General features: G+C 44.3%; 1 protein-coding gene across 3 annotated transcripts in view; it reads right to left on the bottom strand.

Moving 5' to 3' along the window:
- Window positions 1-16,471, bottom strand: part of LOC120297076 (disintegrin and metalloproteinase domain-containing protein 10-like) — a 34,390-nt gene that overhangs the window by 8,378 nt on the left and 9,541 nt on the right. For all 3 annotated transcript variants that reach the window (XM_039319308.1, XM_039319309.1, XM_039319310.1), the window contains exons 7-12: window positions 15,101-15,193; window positions 14,858-15,017; window positions 12,426-12,586; window positions 10,422-10,593; window positions 7,843-7,987; window positions 4,013-4,196 (exon numbers count right to left, since the gene is read on the bottom strand). In XM_039319308.1, the coding sequence (XP_039175242.1) occupies window positions 4,013-4,196; window positions 7,843-7,987; window positions 10,422-10,593; window positions 12,426-12,586; window positions 14,858-15,017; window positions 15,101-15,193 (915 nt within the window). The remainder of the gene's footprint in view (window positions 1-4,012; window positions 4,197-7,842; window positions 7,988-10,421; window positions 10,594-12,425; window positions 12,587-14,857; window positions 15,018-15,100; window positions 15,194-16,471) is intronic.

The following is a 16,471-nucleotide window of genomic DNA, read 5'->3' as shown; positions in this document are numbered from 1 at the left end:
TAGGTAGGTAGGTGGGGAGAGAAAGAGAGAGAGACAGAGAGAGAGAGAGAGAGAGAGAGAGAGAGAATGGATGAATGGATGGATGGATAGATAGATAGATAGATAGATAGATAGATAGATAGATAGATAGATAGATAGATAGATAGATAGATAGATAGATAGATAGATAACCTTTATTGTCATTTTTTACTGTGGGCACAATGGCACACATTAAAAATGAAATTTAGTTGCTTGCTCTCCAAGTGTATATGTTAGAGAATTTTAATTTCTCTATTGATGAAAAATAAATCAGAAGTTCTCACAGTTGACTGCATTTAGCTGATTCTAATAACTTTATATTTATATAAAAATATTTACAATACCATTCTTCTTCACAGCAACATAGCTTAATGAAGACTTCTTACAGAGACAGACCAGAGACAAAACTTGGGACTGGAAATCCAGCTCCTAACTCAATACCTTTTGCACAGACTCAGTAGCACTTTCTTCACATTGGCTGACTGAGTTACCACATGACTCTTCCTGCTCATGAATATTCCAACAGTATACATATATAACACACATTTAAACATACTATATACAACATGTATAGCCCTACATCTTTACATATAAATAACATATAAATATTAATCATTGTCCATCTGGAATATATAACGGAAGGAGGAAGCTTGAGAGTTCACAAGGTTAATACTGTATGGAACAAAACGGGGGCTGAATCTGGATGTTCTGCTTAGGATACCACGAAGCCCCCTCCTCCCAGAAGATAACAAGGAAAACAGGGCGTGAAGAGGATGTGTGGTGTCCCAGATGATCTTACGGACCCTCCTCAAACAACGCTTATGTCCTGGAATGGGAGGGAGCTGCCAATGATCTTTTTTGCTGTCCTCACCACTCTCTGCACCGCCTTCCTGTCCGAAGCAGGGATGCTTCCAAACCAGACTGTGATGCTGTATGATAGGATGCTCTCGATCGTCCCTCTGTAGAAAGTGATAAGGACAGGGGAAGGAAGATGTGCTTTTCTCATGCGACGTAGGAAATGCAGGCGCTGCTGTGCCCGCTTCACCAGGGTCTCGCTGTTGAGCGACCAAACCAGCCTACTTGTTAACTGCACACCCAGGAATTTGATGCTAGTAACAATCTCCACAGGTGAATCATTAATACACACAGGTGTGTGGCTGTGCCTGCCACTTGGAGGTTTACCTGTGTCCTCAGTGTCACCTGAGTAGTGCAAATGGGTGTGGAGCCTTCTTGGCTGCAGGGACACAGGGCAGAAAACATCCTACAGCCAAGAAAGCTCCACACCCATTTGCACCACTCAGGTAAACCTCCAAGTGGCCTCAAGGACTCTCTAAAGAAATGCAAATGACCAGCTGTCTGCAAGGAGTATAAATCCTTCCATTGCCCACCATTCAGCCAGAGCTGAAGAAGCTTCTTGGAGGAGAAGCGAAATGTCTTCAAGGAAAAACAAGGAAGTCCCGTGGCCTCCTGAAAAAAAGCACCTTTGGGTCAAGGATTACCTGTATCAAATAATGTACCACTATGACTGTCAGAGCGTGCACAGTCTTATTACGCTGAGATAACCCAGGAGTAAATACAGTAAACAGTGCTCTATATTAAATGGTGGTTTATCATACACTATCTACAATATCTAGGAACAATATACATACACGTGCAGTGGTGGAATTCAAATATCTGAACAACCGGTTCTCTTATTCAGTGCAGGCTTCGGTCTCTGAAGACTAGAACGGACTTCCGGAAGTGGCATCCATGCACTTCCGGTGGGCTGTTCTAGGCCTGGGAGGCTTTCTCCAGTCCTCCGAGGCCTAGAATGGACTTCCGGAAGTGGCATCTTCCTCCAGGCCTCCCAGGCCTAGACCGGACTTCTGGAAGCCAGCCAGTTCTCTGAATGCAGCAAAATTTAGCTACTAGTTCTACCGAACTGGTGCAAACCGGCTGAATCCCATCACTGTACACGTATTCTGTACAGCAGAATACAGCAGTTACAGCAGGAAAACGAACAAGAGAGAGAGAGAGAGAGAGACTCCAGCAAAGCCTTCCCTTTTATACTCAGGCTTTTAAAGGGATACAGACCCTGCTTGCTCTTAAAGAGACACAGACCCTGCTGAGTCATTCCTATCATTGCATCATCCACCTTATATTATATTACATCATTACTTCTTATATCATTACATAAGCTGCTTGGCTGTTAAATCATAACCGTGACAATGACACTGGCTAAACTGCCAAAAATATATCAAGGCTTAATGCATCAACATTGAAAGTCTGAACAGGAAGACTTGGATATTTTTCCCCTGCAGGGTGGACATTTTGAAAAAAAATTAAGGAATTGCTGGGTACAAATTCATCCAACGATGGAAAAGATACATACAGGTAGTCCTCAACTCACAACTGTTCATTTAGTGACTGAACTTACAATGGCACAGAAAAAAGTGGATTATGACTGTTTTTCACACAACATCCCTGTGGTCACGTGATCAGCATTCGGACGCTTGGCTAACCCGCCTGTATTTATGACAGTGTCCCAGGGACCACGTGATCAGCATTTGTAATCTTCCCAGCCATCTTCAGACAAGCAAGGTCAGTGGGGGAGGAGGCGGGGAGCCAGATTCGCTTAACGACTGCATGAGTCACTTAACATCTGCAGCGATTCATATAACAACTGCAGCAAAAAAACTCATAAAACCAGGCACCACTCTCTTTAATAATTGATTGGGTCAGCAACAGAGATTTTGGCGCTCAGTTGTGGTCGTAAGCCCGAGGACTACCTGTCCAGCTTGAAGTATTAATACCATTTTACAATGCCTTGGTAAGGCCACACTTGGAATCCTGCATCCAGTTTTGGTCACCGCGATGTAAAAAAGATGTTGAGACTTTAGAAAGAGTACAGAGAAGAGCAACAAAGATGATTAGGGGACTAGAGGCTAAAACATATAAGGAACGGTTGATGGAATTGGGTATGTCTAGTTTAACGAAGAGAAGGACGAGGGGGGACATGATAGCAGTCTTCCAATATCTCAGGGGCTGCCCCAAAGAAGAGGGAGTCAAGCTATTCTCCAAAGCGCCTGAAGGCAGGACAAGAAGCAACAGATGGAAACTAATCAAGGAGAGAAGCAACCTGGAACTAAGGAGAAACTTCCTGACAGTTAGAACAATTAACCAGTGGAACAACCTGCCTCCAGAAGCTGTGAATGCTCCAACACTGGAAGTTTTTAAGAAGAGACTGGACAGGCATTTTTCTGAAATGGTATAGGGCAGTGATGGCGAACCTTTTAGAGACTGAGTGCCCCAAAACTGGCCCCGCCCCCACTCCACCCCTGCTCTGTCCCCACCCCACCTGCCCGCAGGGCCACTCATCACCTCCAGGGCCCGCCGCAGATTACTCAGCAGCACCATGGCAGCCATGCCCTCTGCCCGCACCCCACAGCATGAACTCTGCGCAATGGGGCGTGAGGGCAGAGTCTTGTCTACGCTGCCTGGCTGCCATGTCCTTGGCTGCACTGGTCTGCGTGGGCCACGCTCGGGGGCGACTCTCCTCCAGGGGGGCTGCTGGTGAGGGGGGTCATGGGGGAGGCAAGGCTGGGGCAACGGCACGTGTGCCCACAGAGAGGGCTCCGAGTGCCGCCTCTGGCACCTGTGCCATAGGTTTGCCACCACTGGTTAGGGTTTCCTGCCTGAGCAGGAGTTGGACTAGATGACCTCCAAGGTCCCTTCCAACCTTTATTATTATTATTATTATTATTATTATTATTATTATTATTATTATTATTTGATCAGGACAAAAAGAATTTTTCCTTCCATTGCACCTTGTTTCTGACAGCAATCAACCTCCAAAGGATTATTTCTTTTTTACTTTATCTCTCTGGTCAAGCCAGTTTCCCCCACCCACCCCGGTCTTCTTAAATTTTCTGTGGTAGACTGCTCTTGAGCCTGGAGCCTCCATTTGGATGCAAAGGTCACATTAGCATTTCTGGGCGGCCTCCACGGGACTCACCCCGTTCGAACACAGGCGGAGGCCGAGGCCGCAGGGGGTGAAGTTGGCTTTCGGTAGGAGCTCTGGACATGCGGGACTCGATCCTGTGCAGAGGCTTCCCAAAGCACATTCGCTCTCTTCCTGGCACCGTTGTCCCAGAGGTTTAAGGACACAATTCCGCTCACAACAGAGTCCTTGACTGGGGCTGTAAAAGAAAGAAGCTGAAACGTTAAGAGACGGCCACTAGAGACAACTAGACGTCTTACGCAGGTAGTCCTCGACTTACGACCACAATTGAGCCCAACATTTCCGCTGCTAAGGAAGACAGTTGTTAAGTGAGCTTTGCCCCACAGTTGTTAAGAATATTTTTGCTAGGAGGAAGTTCTTGTGGGAAGAATCCAGAGAAAGAAATATTTGGGGAAATATTAAAAAAGGCCGAATATTATATTTCCCCAAAGGATCTTAAAGGCAGAAACCAACCTCCCCCCCCCCCACACAAGTCTCTCTGTCCCAAATAGAAACCAGATCTGCAGAAATGCAGAGGTTATAATCTTGTCAGAAAGATTGGAGTCAGGAAGCTGGGATTAGAAAGAGAAAGATCCCTAGAATCAACAATCCCTCACACCAAAAAAATCCGACACTCATCAGCCCTCAGCCCCAGGGAAGCAGGATATGGCCCTTGGGACATAATAGGATTAACCCACCACCATCAGAATACCAGAAAGGCCCACTCAGACTCAGGTCAAAGTTCATGCCACAGGAACAACTCCAAACAAAAGCCCAAGAGGGTATAAAAACCCACCACTCCCTACTACATGTGGTCAGTTCTATTTCCCAGAGCCATCTTTCTGTCTGACTCTCCTCTTCAATAAACTACAACCTTCTTTCTAAAGCAGTCGCCATTTTGATTATTCCCAGCTTGGACTGGACCCCGGTGAAGACTTTTCTTTCAACATTATTCTCTTCCTCCCCCCGCCCCGACCCCAAGGATCGTTATCAACTGAGGCACTGATTCAAAAGGGGGCCGCCCACTTTACAGATATGTGATGCTTCTCTCTTTAAAGGGGATTGTAGGAAGGGATCTAAGACTGTGAGTTCAAGTCCCACCTTAGCCATGAAAACCAGCTGGGGGACCCTAGACCAGCAGTTCTCGACCTATGGGTCACGACCCCATTTGGGGTCGATCGCCCATTTTTCGGGGGTCGCCAAAGGCGGCGATCCGCCATTTTTCGCGGTGCCGTGCACGCGCGCCGCGCATGGGGCGCCGCCGTGCATGCGCACTGCGCATGGGGGCGCCGCCGCGCATGCACGTCACGCATGGGGCGGCGCCGTGCATGCGCACCACGCGTGGGGGGCATCGCGCATGCGCGCCGCGTGTGGGGGGCCTGCCCCCACGCGCGCGGCCCGGCGCATGCACAGAACGTTTGTGTGACGGGGGTCGCCGTCACACAAACGTTGAGAAGCACTGCTCTAGACCAATCACCAGGAGACGGTGAGTTCTAATCCTGCCTTAGGCACAAAAGCCGGCTGGGTGGCTTTCAACCAATCACTAGGAGATGCTGAGTTCTAGTCCCACCTTAGGCATGAAAGCTGGCTAGGCAATTCGGGCCAATTAGCAGACGACGGTGAGTTCTAGTCCTTACTCTGAGCCAGTCCCCCATTCTCTCTCTGCCCAATCCACCTCACAGGGCTGTTGTGGGGAAAACAGGAGGAGGAAGGAGCATTAGGTATCTTCGCTGTCTTGGGTTATTCATAAAAATAAAGCCAGGATGTAAGAGCCCTCCTGGCCCAGTGGTTAGAATGCAGTATTGCAGGCCAACTTTGCCCACAGCCTGGCGTTCGATCCTCACCCGCTCAAGGTTGACTCAGCCTTCCATCCTTCTGAGGTCACTAAAATGACGATCCAGATTGTTGGGAGCGGGGCAGAGACTGACTCTGTAAACCGCTTAGAAAGGGCTGTAAAACACTATAATAATAATAATAGTAGTAGTAAAGTTGGAAGGGACCTTGGAGATCATTTATTCCAACCCCCTGCTCAGTTAGGAAACCCTACACCATTTCGGACAAATGGCTGTCCAGTCTCTTCTTAAAAACTTCCAGTGTTGGAGCATCCACAACTTCTGGAGGCAGGTTGTTCCACTGATTAATTGTTCTCACTGTCAGGAAGTTTCTCCTTAGTTCTAGGTTGCTTCTCTCCTTGATTAGTTTCCACCCATTGCTTCTTGTCCTGCCTTCAGGTGCTTTGGAAAATAGCTTGATTCCGCTTTTTGGATTAAGATATGGTGGAATATTCAAAGAATTTTTAGAAGGAGGGTAAAATTTACTCCGCAATTATTTTTGTTAGGTATTGTTACTGATTGTGATGCTAAGGAGGTTATATTGATGTTAAATTTGATTACAGCCGCAAGGCTGTTAGTAGGGCAATATTGGAAGAAGGAATCTTTGCCTACCTTGCAAGAGTGGTTTTTTAAAGTTTCCTATCTGGCGGAAATGGCAAAGATTTCGGCTTTTTTAAAGGAGCAATCGCAAGAGAAATTCTTTGCTGTATGGGAAAAATGGATAAATTTTATACAACATAAATTGGATATAAAAATATCATTTAGCTTTTTTATAACTTGTATATAATTTTTGATATTTTATAGATTGTTTTCTCTTTTTTCCTTTTTTTTCTTTTTCCTATTTCTTTTCTTCTTTCTTTCTTTTTTCTTTTTTTTCTTTTTAAGTATTTTTTTCTTTTTAATATTTATGTCATATATATTTTATTATCAACTATTTTATAAGTTGTTAAAATTTGTTTAGGTTTTTTAAAATTTTAATTAAGCCTATATTCAGCTCTGGGAAGCTCGGGGGGGGGGGATGGAGGGGTGGTTTGGGAGGGGTTGGGTGAGGGTTGTTTTTTTTTGTTTGTTTGTTTGTTATTGTTCTTTTTTTGTATTTGTAAAAACTTTTAAAAATTCTCAATAAAAAAAAAAGAAAGAAAATAGCTTGATTCCCTCTTCTTTATGGCAGCCCCTGAGATATTGGAAAACTGCTATCATGTCCCCCCTTGTCCTTCTCTTCGTTAAACTAGACATACCCAATTCTAGCAACCGTTCCTTATATGAGCGGTATGGAGCGGTATATAAGACTATTGCTTAGTTGCAATAATTTAACATTAAATAAATTTAATAACATTAATTTAATATTGGTTGCAGGAATTGGCTAGGTCTACTCTAGTTAAAAGAAGGACTAGGGGGGGGGGTGACTTGATAGCAGTCTTCCAATATTTGAGGGGCTGCCACAAAGGAGAGGGAGTTAGGCTAGTCTCCAAAGCACATGAAGGCAGGACAAGAAACAATGGATGGAAACTAACGACCTGCCTCTAGAAGCTGTGAATGTTCCAACACTGGAAGTTTTTAAGAAAAGAGACGGGACAGCCATTTGTATGAAATGGTATAGGGTTTCCTGCCTGACCAGGGGGTTGGACTAGATGACCTCCAAGGTCCCCTCCAAATCTATTATTGTTATTATTGTTAATCAAGGAGAGAAGCAACCTGGAATTAAGGAGAAATTTCCTGACAATGAGAACAATTAACCAGTGGAACAACCTGCCTCCAGAACTTGTGAATGCTCCAACACTGGAGGTTTTTAAGAAGAGACTGGACAGCCATTTGTCTGGAATGGTATAGGATCGCCTGCCTGAGCAGGGGGTTGGACTAGAAGACCTCCAAGATCCCTTCCAACTCTGTTATTCTGCTGTTGCTATGTATCTTTGTGAGTCGCTGAGAGTGAGTTGGGCAGCCACATCAATTTTCTTAAACAATTACATAATTAATGTAAACAAACGAACAAGTCCAATTTGTCGTCGTGACCTGCATGAGGCTCCTGGTTTCAACCGGCACTGGATCCCCCTTGGCTCCCCAGCGCCGTAGCAGCAGGCGTCCTCATTGTCGCTCCCAACGTCGCACTCTTCCCCCGGATCCACGATCTGGTTCCCGCAGATGGGACGGTCAGTTTCTGGAAAGGAAGACAGAGAAGAGGGGAATCAGTACTATTCCTGGGAGAAGTTTGCAAAGTTGCTTGATCCTGTGGAATTCGGTCCGGAGCAGAAGTCAGGCAATCCCCTATCTGCTGCAGTGAGCGTTACTGGCACAGTAGAGCCTCTGTGCTCTGTGGCAGTCTACCTGCCAAACTCCACCAGCTAAAAAAAAGAGGGAGACTTGATTTCATCTCTTGCTTCTCAGCTTCTCAAAGGTATTGGTGAAAAATACTGTGGAACTTCCCTGAGCAGAGAAAGTCTACCTTTTAACTCCCATTGTTGGGAGCCATGGGCAGAGGTTGTCTACCCATATTTCTCAGCCAACAACAGGATAAGGATCATTGTCTTCCTGCTTGACATCAAATTGGCCACAATGGGAAGCTTGCTTAGATAACACCAGGAGTCTTCAAACTTCGCAACTTGAAGACTTGTGGACTTCAACTCCCAGAATTCCTAGCTGGCTGAGGAATTCTGGGAGTTGAAGTCCACAAGTCTCAAAGTTGCCATGTTTGAAGACTCTCTGATCTAGAAGAGTGGCTGGGGAATTCTGGGAGTTGAAGTCCACAAGTTTTAAAGTTGTTAAGTTTGAAGACCCCCTGCCTTAGTTCCAATTCACTCTGAACAACAAAGTGGAGTTTCCATGCAGAGGAAGACTCTACTTTATATGACTATAGGATAGAGACAATGATTGGCCACAGAGAGGAATTGGATGTAGCAGAACAGTGTTTTCCTGACATGGCCACTTTAAGAGGCATGGACTTCCACTCCCATATTCCCCAGCCAGCAAAGGGAGTGGAAGTCCACATCTCTTAAAGTGGCAAAGTCTGGAAAAACTGATTCAGCCACTGCCACTAACCCAGGATCCTTGGAACTCCCCACCACCAGAAATCGAACCTTTCAAACTGGATTTTTTCTTTCTTTCTTTAAAGAAAAATGTTATTGATTTTCTAGTTTTACATTTAAATATTTGAAAAGCAATGTGGCAGCTAAGTTGGTCAATAATTCAATAACATAGAAATATCTTTAGTACAGATCTCAAACTATTACATTAAATATTTCCTCTTTTTTTCCCCTTGATATTTACTATTTCATATTTGAATGAATACAATTCTTATTATATCGATTAAATAACAATAACTTTCTTACATTTATCAGTACTGCAGGCCACTTTAGCTGACTGTGTTCAGCAGGTCAGCGGTTCAAATCTCACTGGCTCAAGGTTGACTCAGCCTTCCATCCTTCCGGGGTAGGTAAAATGAGGACCCAGATTGTTGGGGGCAATGTAAATATATATGTACATTGCTTACTGGTGTACACCGCTTAGAGAGTGCTTGCACTTAAAGCGGTATATAAGTCTCATAAATAAATAAATAAATAAATAAATAAATAAATAATTTTTAGTTTATATATTTTGTTGTTGTTAATTGCGAAGTCGTGTCCGATCCATCGCGACCCCATGGACAACGTTTCTCCAGGTCTTCCTGTCCTCTACCATCTTCTGGAGTCCATTTAAGTTCACACCTACTGCTTCAATGACTCCATCCAGCCATCTCATTCTCTGTCGTCCCCTTCTGTTGCCCTCAATTTTTCCCAACATTAGGCCCTTCTCCAGTGAGTCCTTCCTTCTCCTTAGGTGGCCAAAGTATTTGAGTTTCAACTTCAGGATCTGGCCTTCTGAAGAGCAGTCCGGGTTGATTTCTTCTAGGACTGACCAGTTTGAACGCCTTGCAGTCCAAGGGACTCGCAGGAGTCTTCTCCAGCACCATAGTTCAAAGGCCTCAATTCTTTGGCACTCAGCCTTTCTTATGGTCCAACTTTCAAAGCCATACATTGCAACTGGGAAAACCATGGCCTTGACTATACGCACTTTTGTTGGCAGTGTGATGTCTCTGCTTTTTAGTATGCTGACTAGATTTGCCATAGCTTTCCTCCCCAGGAGCCAGCGTCTTTTAATTTCTTGGCTGCAATCCCCATCTGAGGTGATCTTGGAGCCCAGGAAGATAAAATCTGTCACTACCTCCATTTCTTCCCCATCTATTTGCCAGGAATTGAGAGGGCCGGATGCCATGATTTTGGTTTTCTTAATGCTGAGTTTCAAGCCAACTTTTGCACTCTCCTTCTTCACCCGCATCAAGAGGCTCTTTAGTTCCTCTTCACTTTCTGAGTTTATACATATCCTAGTTATTTTAACATTCAATCTTTTTAGATACGCAATGTCCTAGTTAGTTTTTCCCAATGTTTAGTTTCCCATTAATATTTAAATTTAACTTTTAATATTTATAATTTCCGAGTTTTAAATAACCCCAATTCCCTTTATCACAATTCATCACAAAATCTAATGTTCAGGATACACGTCAAACTGGATTTTTTTTTCAACAACAAAAGATCCGAACCCGATTCGGATTGTCCAACCTGCAAAACATTGGTCCTTCTTGTGCTCCAGAATATTTGAAATATAGGCGATGCTACATGGAGAGAATTTATCATTGTTGAATTCGGTCCCATCTGTGGCATAATTGAACATCAGGAATTTTCCCCGGCTGGTGTTGAGGTCAAAACGGGAACATTCTTTGGTCTGGTCGTGCTGTAAGAAAAAGTTGCAGAGGAAGAACCAGGGTGGATATTTGAGGCTGGAATTAGACAATCTGGAGTTAAACACCCCAGAAAACAAGCTCAGGATCCAAAAAAATCTTGAGAGACTTGAACAATGGGCCCTAGCCAACAAAACGATATTTAATGTGGAGAAAAGCAAAGTTTTACACCTGGGCAGGAAAAAAACAAAGGTACAAGTACAGATTAGGGGAAATCTGGCTCAAAAGCAGAAACTGGGAGAGGGATCTTGGAGTCCTAGTGGATGATCACTTTTGGCAGCAGCCAAAAAAGCTAATACAATCCTGGGTTGTATAAACAGAGGCATAGAATCAAAATCACGTGATGTATTAGTACGGATTTATAAAGCCTTAGTCAGGCCACACCTGGAATTCTGCAACCAATTTTGGTCACCATACTACAACAAAGATGTTGAGACTTTGGAAAAAGTGCAAAGAAGAACAACGAAGATGCTTAAAGGTCTGGAGACTGAAACATATGAAGAACGGTTGCTGGAATTGGGAATGGCCAGTTTAGAGAAAAGAAGGACTAGCAGGTGACATGATAGCCGTGTTCCAGTATCTCAGGGGCTGCCCCAAAGAAGAGGGAGTCAAGCTATTCTCCAAAGCACTTGAAGGCAGGAGAAGAAACAACGGATGGAAATTAACCAAGGAGAGAAGCAACCTGGAATTAAAGAGAAACTTCCTGGCAGTGAGGACAATTAACCAATGGAATGGTGGGTACTTCATCCCTCGAGGTTTTTAAGAAGAGACTGGACAGGCACTTGTTTGAAATGATAGAGGGACTCCTGCTTGAGCAGGGGGCTGGACTAGATGATCTCCAAGGTCCCTTCCACTCTATTCTGATTCTGATTAGATATAGATGATATATATAGATGATAGACATAGATAGATAGAGATGATGATAGAGATAAAATATAGATGAGATAGATAGATATAAAATATACGTGGTATTATGATAGATATAGATAGATGATAGGTATAGATAGATAGATAGATAGATAGATAGATAGATAGATAGATAATAGGTAGGTAGGTAGGTAGATAGATAGAGATAGATAGATAATAAGTAGATAGATGATAGATAGATATAAAATATAGATGATATTATATAGATATAGATAGATATAGATGATAGATAGATAATAGATAGATGATAGATAGATAATATAGATGATAGATGATAGATAGATAGATAGATAGATAGATAGATAATAGGTAGATAGATAAATAGATATAAAATATAGATGATATTATGATAGATATAGATAGATATAGATGATAGATAGATAGATAATAGATAGATGATAAATAGATAATATAGATGCTATAGATAGATAGATAGATAGATAGATAGATAGATAGAGATAGATAATAGGAAGATAGATGATAGATGATAGATAGATAGATAGATTAATAAATGATAGATAGGTAGGTAGGTAGATAGGTAGGTAGATAGATAGATAGATAGATAGATAGATAGATAGATAGATAATAGGTAGATAGATAGATAGATAGATAGATAGATAATAGGAAGATAGATGATAGATAGATGATAGATAGATAGATTAATAGATGATAGATAGATAGGTAGGTAGGTAGGTAGATAGGTAGGTAGGTAGATAGATAGATAGATAGATAGATAGATAGATAGATAGATAGATAGATAGATAGATAGATAGATAGATAGGGTCTTCTGCTTGAGCAGAGGGCTGGACTAGAAGACCTCCAAGGTCCCTTCCAGCTCTATTCTGATTCTGATCTTTTAAAATTTACAGGATCCTCACCCAAGAAAAGGAAGACTCACTTGCGCCCCCAGGCTGTGGCCAAATTCATGCGCCAGGGTGATGTGGATCATCCGTGGAGGGAGCAATTGGCCGTATTTCTGCAGTGTGATCAGCCCTGTGTTCAGAGATGCCTCTTTCTCCAGGAAATGCTGATATTTTGAGCAAATCCCTCCGGAGTCTCCTGTAAATGAAAATCATAGTGAAGAAAGAACCAGTGAAGACTTCTGCTTGCACAGCCAAAAATCCTTGGTAAGACTTGGAATATGGCGTCCAGTTTTGGTCGCCACGACATAAAATGATGTTGAGACTCTAGAAAAAGAGTGCAGAGAAGAACAACAAAGAAGATTAGGGGACTGAAGGCTAAAACATATGAGGAATGGTTGCTGGAATTGGGGATGTCTAGTTTAACGAAGAGAAGGACGAGGGGGGACAGGATAGCAGTCTTCCAGTATCTCAGGGGCTGCCCCAAAGAAGAGGGAGTCAAGCTATTCCCCAAAGTGCCTGAAGGCAGGACAAGAAGCAATGGATGGAAACTGACCAAGGAGAGAAGCAACCCGGAACTAAGGAGACAGTTAGAACAATTAACCAGCGGAACAACCTGCCTCCAGAAGTTGTGAATGCTCCAACACTGGAAGTTTTCAAGAAGAGACTGGACAACCATTTGTCTGAAATGGCATAGGGCCAGGGTGGTGAACTTATGGCACAGGTGCCAGAGGCGGCACTTGGAGCCCTCTCTGTGGGCACACGCACTGTTGCTCCAGCCCCGCCTCCTCCCATGGCCCCCTCCTCACCAGCAGCCCCCCGGAGGAGTGTTGCCCCCAGGAATTGCCCATGTGAAGTAGTGCAGCTAAGGACATGGTAGCCGGGCATCAGGGACAAGACTCCACCGTTGCACCCCATCATGCACGGGTGGAGGGCGTGGCTGCCATGGCGCTGCTGGGCTGCTTAGGTGATCTGTGGTGGGCTGTGGAGGTGGTGGGTGGCCCAGCGGGCATGGCGGAGCGGGGACAGGTGGGGGCGCGGGTTTTGGGCACTCGGTCTCTAAAAGGTTCGCCATCACTGGTACAGGGTTTCCTGCCTGAGCAGAGGGTTGGACTAGATGACCTCCAAGGTCCCTTCCAACTCTGTATTTTGTAAAAGTTCAGAAGAGAAGGACTGGAGGGGACATGATAGCAGTCTTCTAGTATCTCAGGGGCTGCCCCAAAGAAGAGGGAGTCAAGCTATTCTCCAAGGCGCCTGAAGGCAGGACAAGAAGCAATGGACGGAAACAAATCGAGGAGAGAAGCAACCTAGAACTAAGGAGAAACTTCCTGACAGTCAGAACAATTAGCCAGTGGAACAACCTGCCTTCAGAAGTGGTGAATTCTCCAACACTGGAAGTTTTTAAGAAGAGATTGGACAGCCATTTGTCTGAAATGGTATAGGGTTTCCTGCTTGAGCAGGGGGTTGGACTAGATGACCTCCAAGGTCCCTTCCAACTTTATTATTATTATTATTAATCTTTTATTCATTAGACATGAACCTCAGTCAAATTCTCAAGGCTCAATATATTCGCTTCTTAATTCTCCCACACAAGTTCCTAGTCCCAGTCATATACCTTGTTCTTTTTAAAGTTACTGGGCTTTCTCTGAGTCTTTCTTGAAACATGGTACCCAAAAGTGCATAACTTGGTGTCTTCTAGATATGTGGAATCAGCTTATCATTCCATCAGTGTCATCCATCAGTCTCATAGCCGTCTTCCAATATCTCAGGGGCTGCCCCAAAGAAGAGGGAGTCAAGCTATTCTCCAAAGCCCCTGAAGGAAGGAAAGAAGCAACGGATGGAAACTAACCAAAGAGAGAAGCAACCTAGAACTAAGGAGAAACTTCCTGACAGTCAGAACAATTAACCAGTGGAACAACCTGCCTCCAGAAGCAGTAAATGCTCCAACACTGGAAACTTTTAAGAAGAGACTGGACAGCCATTTGTCCGAAATGGTGTAGGGTTTCCTGCCTGAGCAGGGGGTTGGACTAGATGATTTCCAAGGTCCCTTCCAACTTTATCATCACCACCATCATCATCATCATCCCAATATCTCAGGGGCTGCCCCAAAGAAGAGGGAGTCAAGCTATTCTCCAAAGCCCCTGAAGGCAGGACAAGAAGCAATGGGTGGAAACTAGTCAAGGAGAGAAGCAACCTAGAACTAAGGAGAAATTTCCTGACAGTGAGAACAATTAACCAGTGGAACAACCTGCCTCCAGAAGCGGTGAATGCTCCAACACTGGAAGTTTTTAAAGAAGAGACTGGACAGTCATTTGTCCGAAATGATACAGGTAGTCCTTGACTTACGACCACACTTGAGCCCATAATTTTGGTCGCTAAGTGAGACATTTGTTAAGCGAGGCAAAGGAGCTGTCGCTGCTCAACATCAGGACCTTTTTCTGTGGGAATCAGAATCCAGCAGGTGTCTCACCTGGTTGTCCACTGAAAGCAATTCCGAGGACGCCACTGTAATCCCGGTCGGTCAGCAGGTAAGATAAGCAGTAACCGTCCCAATTGGTTTTTGAGTGCAGCATAAGCAGCATCTCCGGACTGAGGAACGGGGTCCTTGAAGGGTCTTCTTCTTGGACGATCTGCAGAAGAGGGAGAATCCCAGAACAGGAAGGGAAACCCTAGTGGCAAATTCCCCATAACCCAAAAGGAGATGGCAACCTACCGTGATCGTCTTAACTTTGAATTCAATGGTCCCGATCCGGCCAAATTCAGCCGCTTCGTAAATGGCGTTCACAGCTTTTACATAGCTGGCAATCTAGGAAAAAAAGAATTTCCGGAGATATCGCTTGACTGGGTTCACACAATGCTTGGATTCCTAGGGTCATACAACACATCAGATTCTGTTACTATAGCTCAGTGTTTCTCCACCATGGCCACTTTAAGAGGTATGGACTTCAACTCCCAGAATTCCTCAGTAAGGCCTTGGCAACTTTATGATGCATGGACTTCAACTCCCAGAATCCCTCAGTCAGCCCTTGACAACTTTATGACGCATGCACTTCAACTCCCAGAATCCCTCAGCCAACACTTGGCAACTGTATGACGCATGGACTTCAACTGCCAGAATCCCTCAGTCAGCCCTTGACAACTTTATGACGCATGGACTTCAACTCCCAGAATTCCTCAGTAGCCATGCTGGCTAGAGAATTCTGGGAGTTGAAGTCCATACAACTTCAAGTAGCCAAGCTTGAGGAACACTGCTAATATCCAGTCCCATCTAGCCCACTTAGCATCATGTGTGAATGCAACTACAGAATTAGCCTATCCTCCCCCAGAAACGCAGAGATGAGGATGACAGGAAGGGACAGACATGCCCACGAAGAGGATATCCTTTGCCAAATCCCAGGCTCCCACCTAGAAATATCATGGCAACTCACCAAAGGCGGGGCTATGCAAAGAGGTACCTGTCCTAGCTCCACCTCCTTTTATCTTGACTCTCATCCCAAAAGTGGTTTTTCCGGAGGCAACTGGACTCGCTTGTTTGTCTTTGAGGATGTTTCACTTCTCATACAAGGACTTATACTCCTTGCAGATAGCTGGTCATTTGCATTCTTTTAGAGAGTTGTTGAGGCCACCTGGATGTTTGACTCACAGATAAATCTCCAGGTGGCCTCAATGACTCTCTAAAAGAATATAAATCCTTCCATTCCCCACCATCCAGTCAGAACTGAAGAAGCTTCTTGGATGAGAAGTGAAACGTCTTCAAGGAAAAACCAAGAAAGTCCAGTTACCTCCTGAAAAAGTAGCTACCAAAAAAGCCAACACAATGCTAGGCTGCATTAACAGAGGGAGAGAATCAAGACCATGTAAAGTGTTGATACCACTTTACAAGCCTTGGTAAGGCCACACTTGGAATACTGCATCCAGTTTTGGTCACCACGATGTAAAAAAGATATTGAGATTCTAGAAAGAGTGCAGAGAAGAGCAACAAAGATGATTAGGGGACTGGAGGCTAAAACATATAAGGAACGGTTGCTGGAATTGAGGATGTTAGTTTAATGAAGAGAAGGACCAGGGGGGACATGATAGCCGT

Source organism: Crotalus tigris, unplaced genomic scaffold (assembly GCF_016545835.1).
Source record: "Crotalus tigris isolate CLP2741 ecotype Arizona unplaced genomic scaffold, ASM1654583v1 scf7180000022970.308977840:1548163, whole genome shotgun sequence".
Classification (NCBI taxonomy): Eukaryota; Metazoa; Chordata; class Lepidosauria; order Squamata; family Viperidae; genus Crotalus; species Crotalus tigris.
The sequence above is the reverse complement of the archived record's forward strand: the minus strand, read 5'-3'. Positions and strand labels throughout refer to the sequence as shown.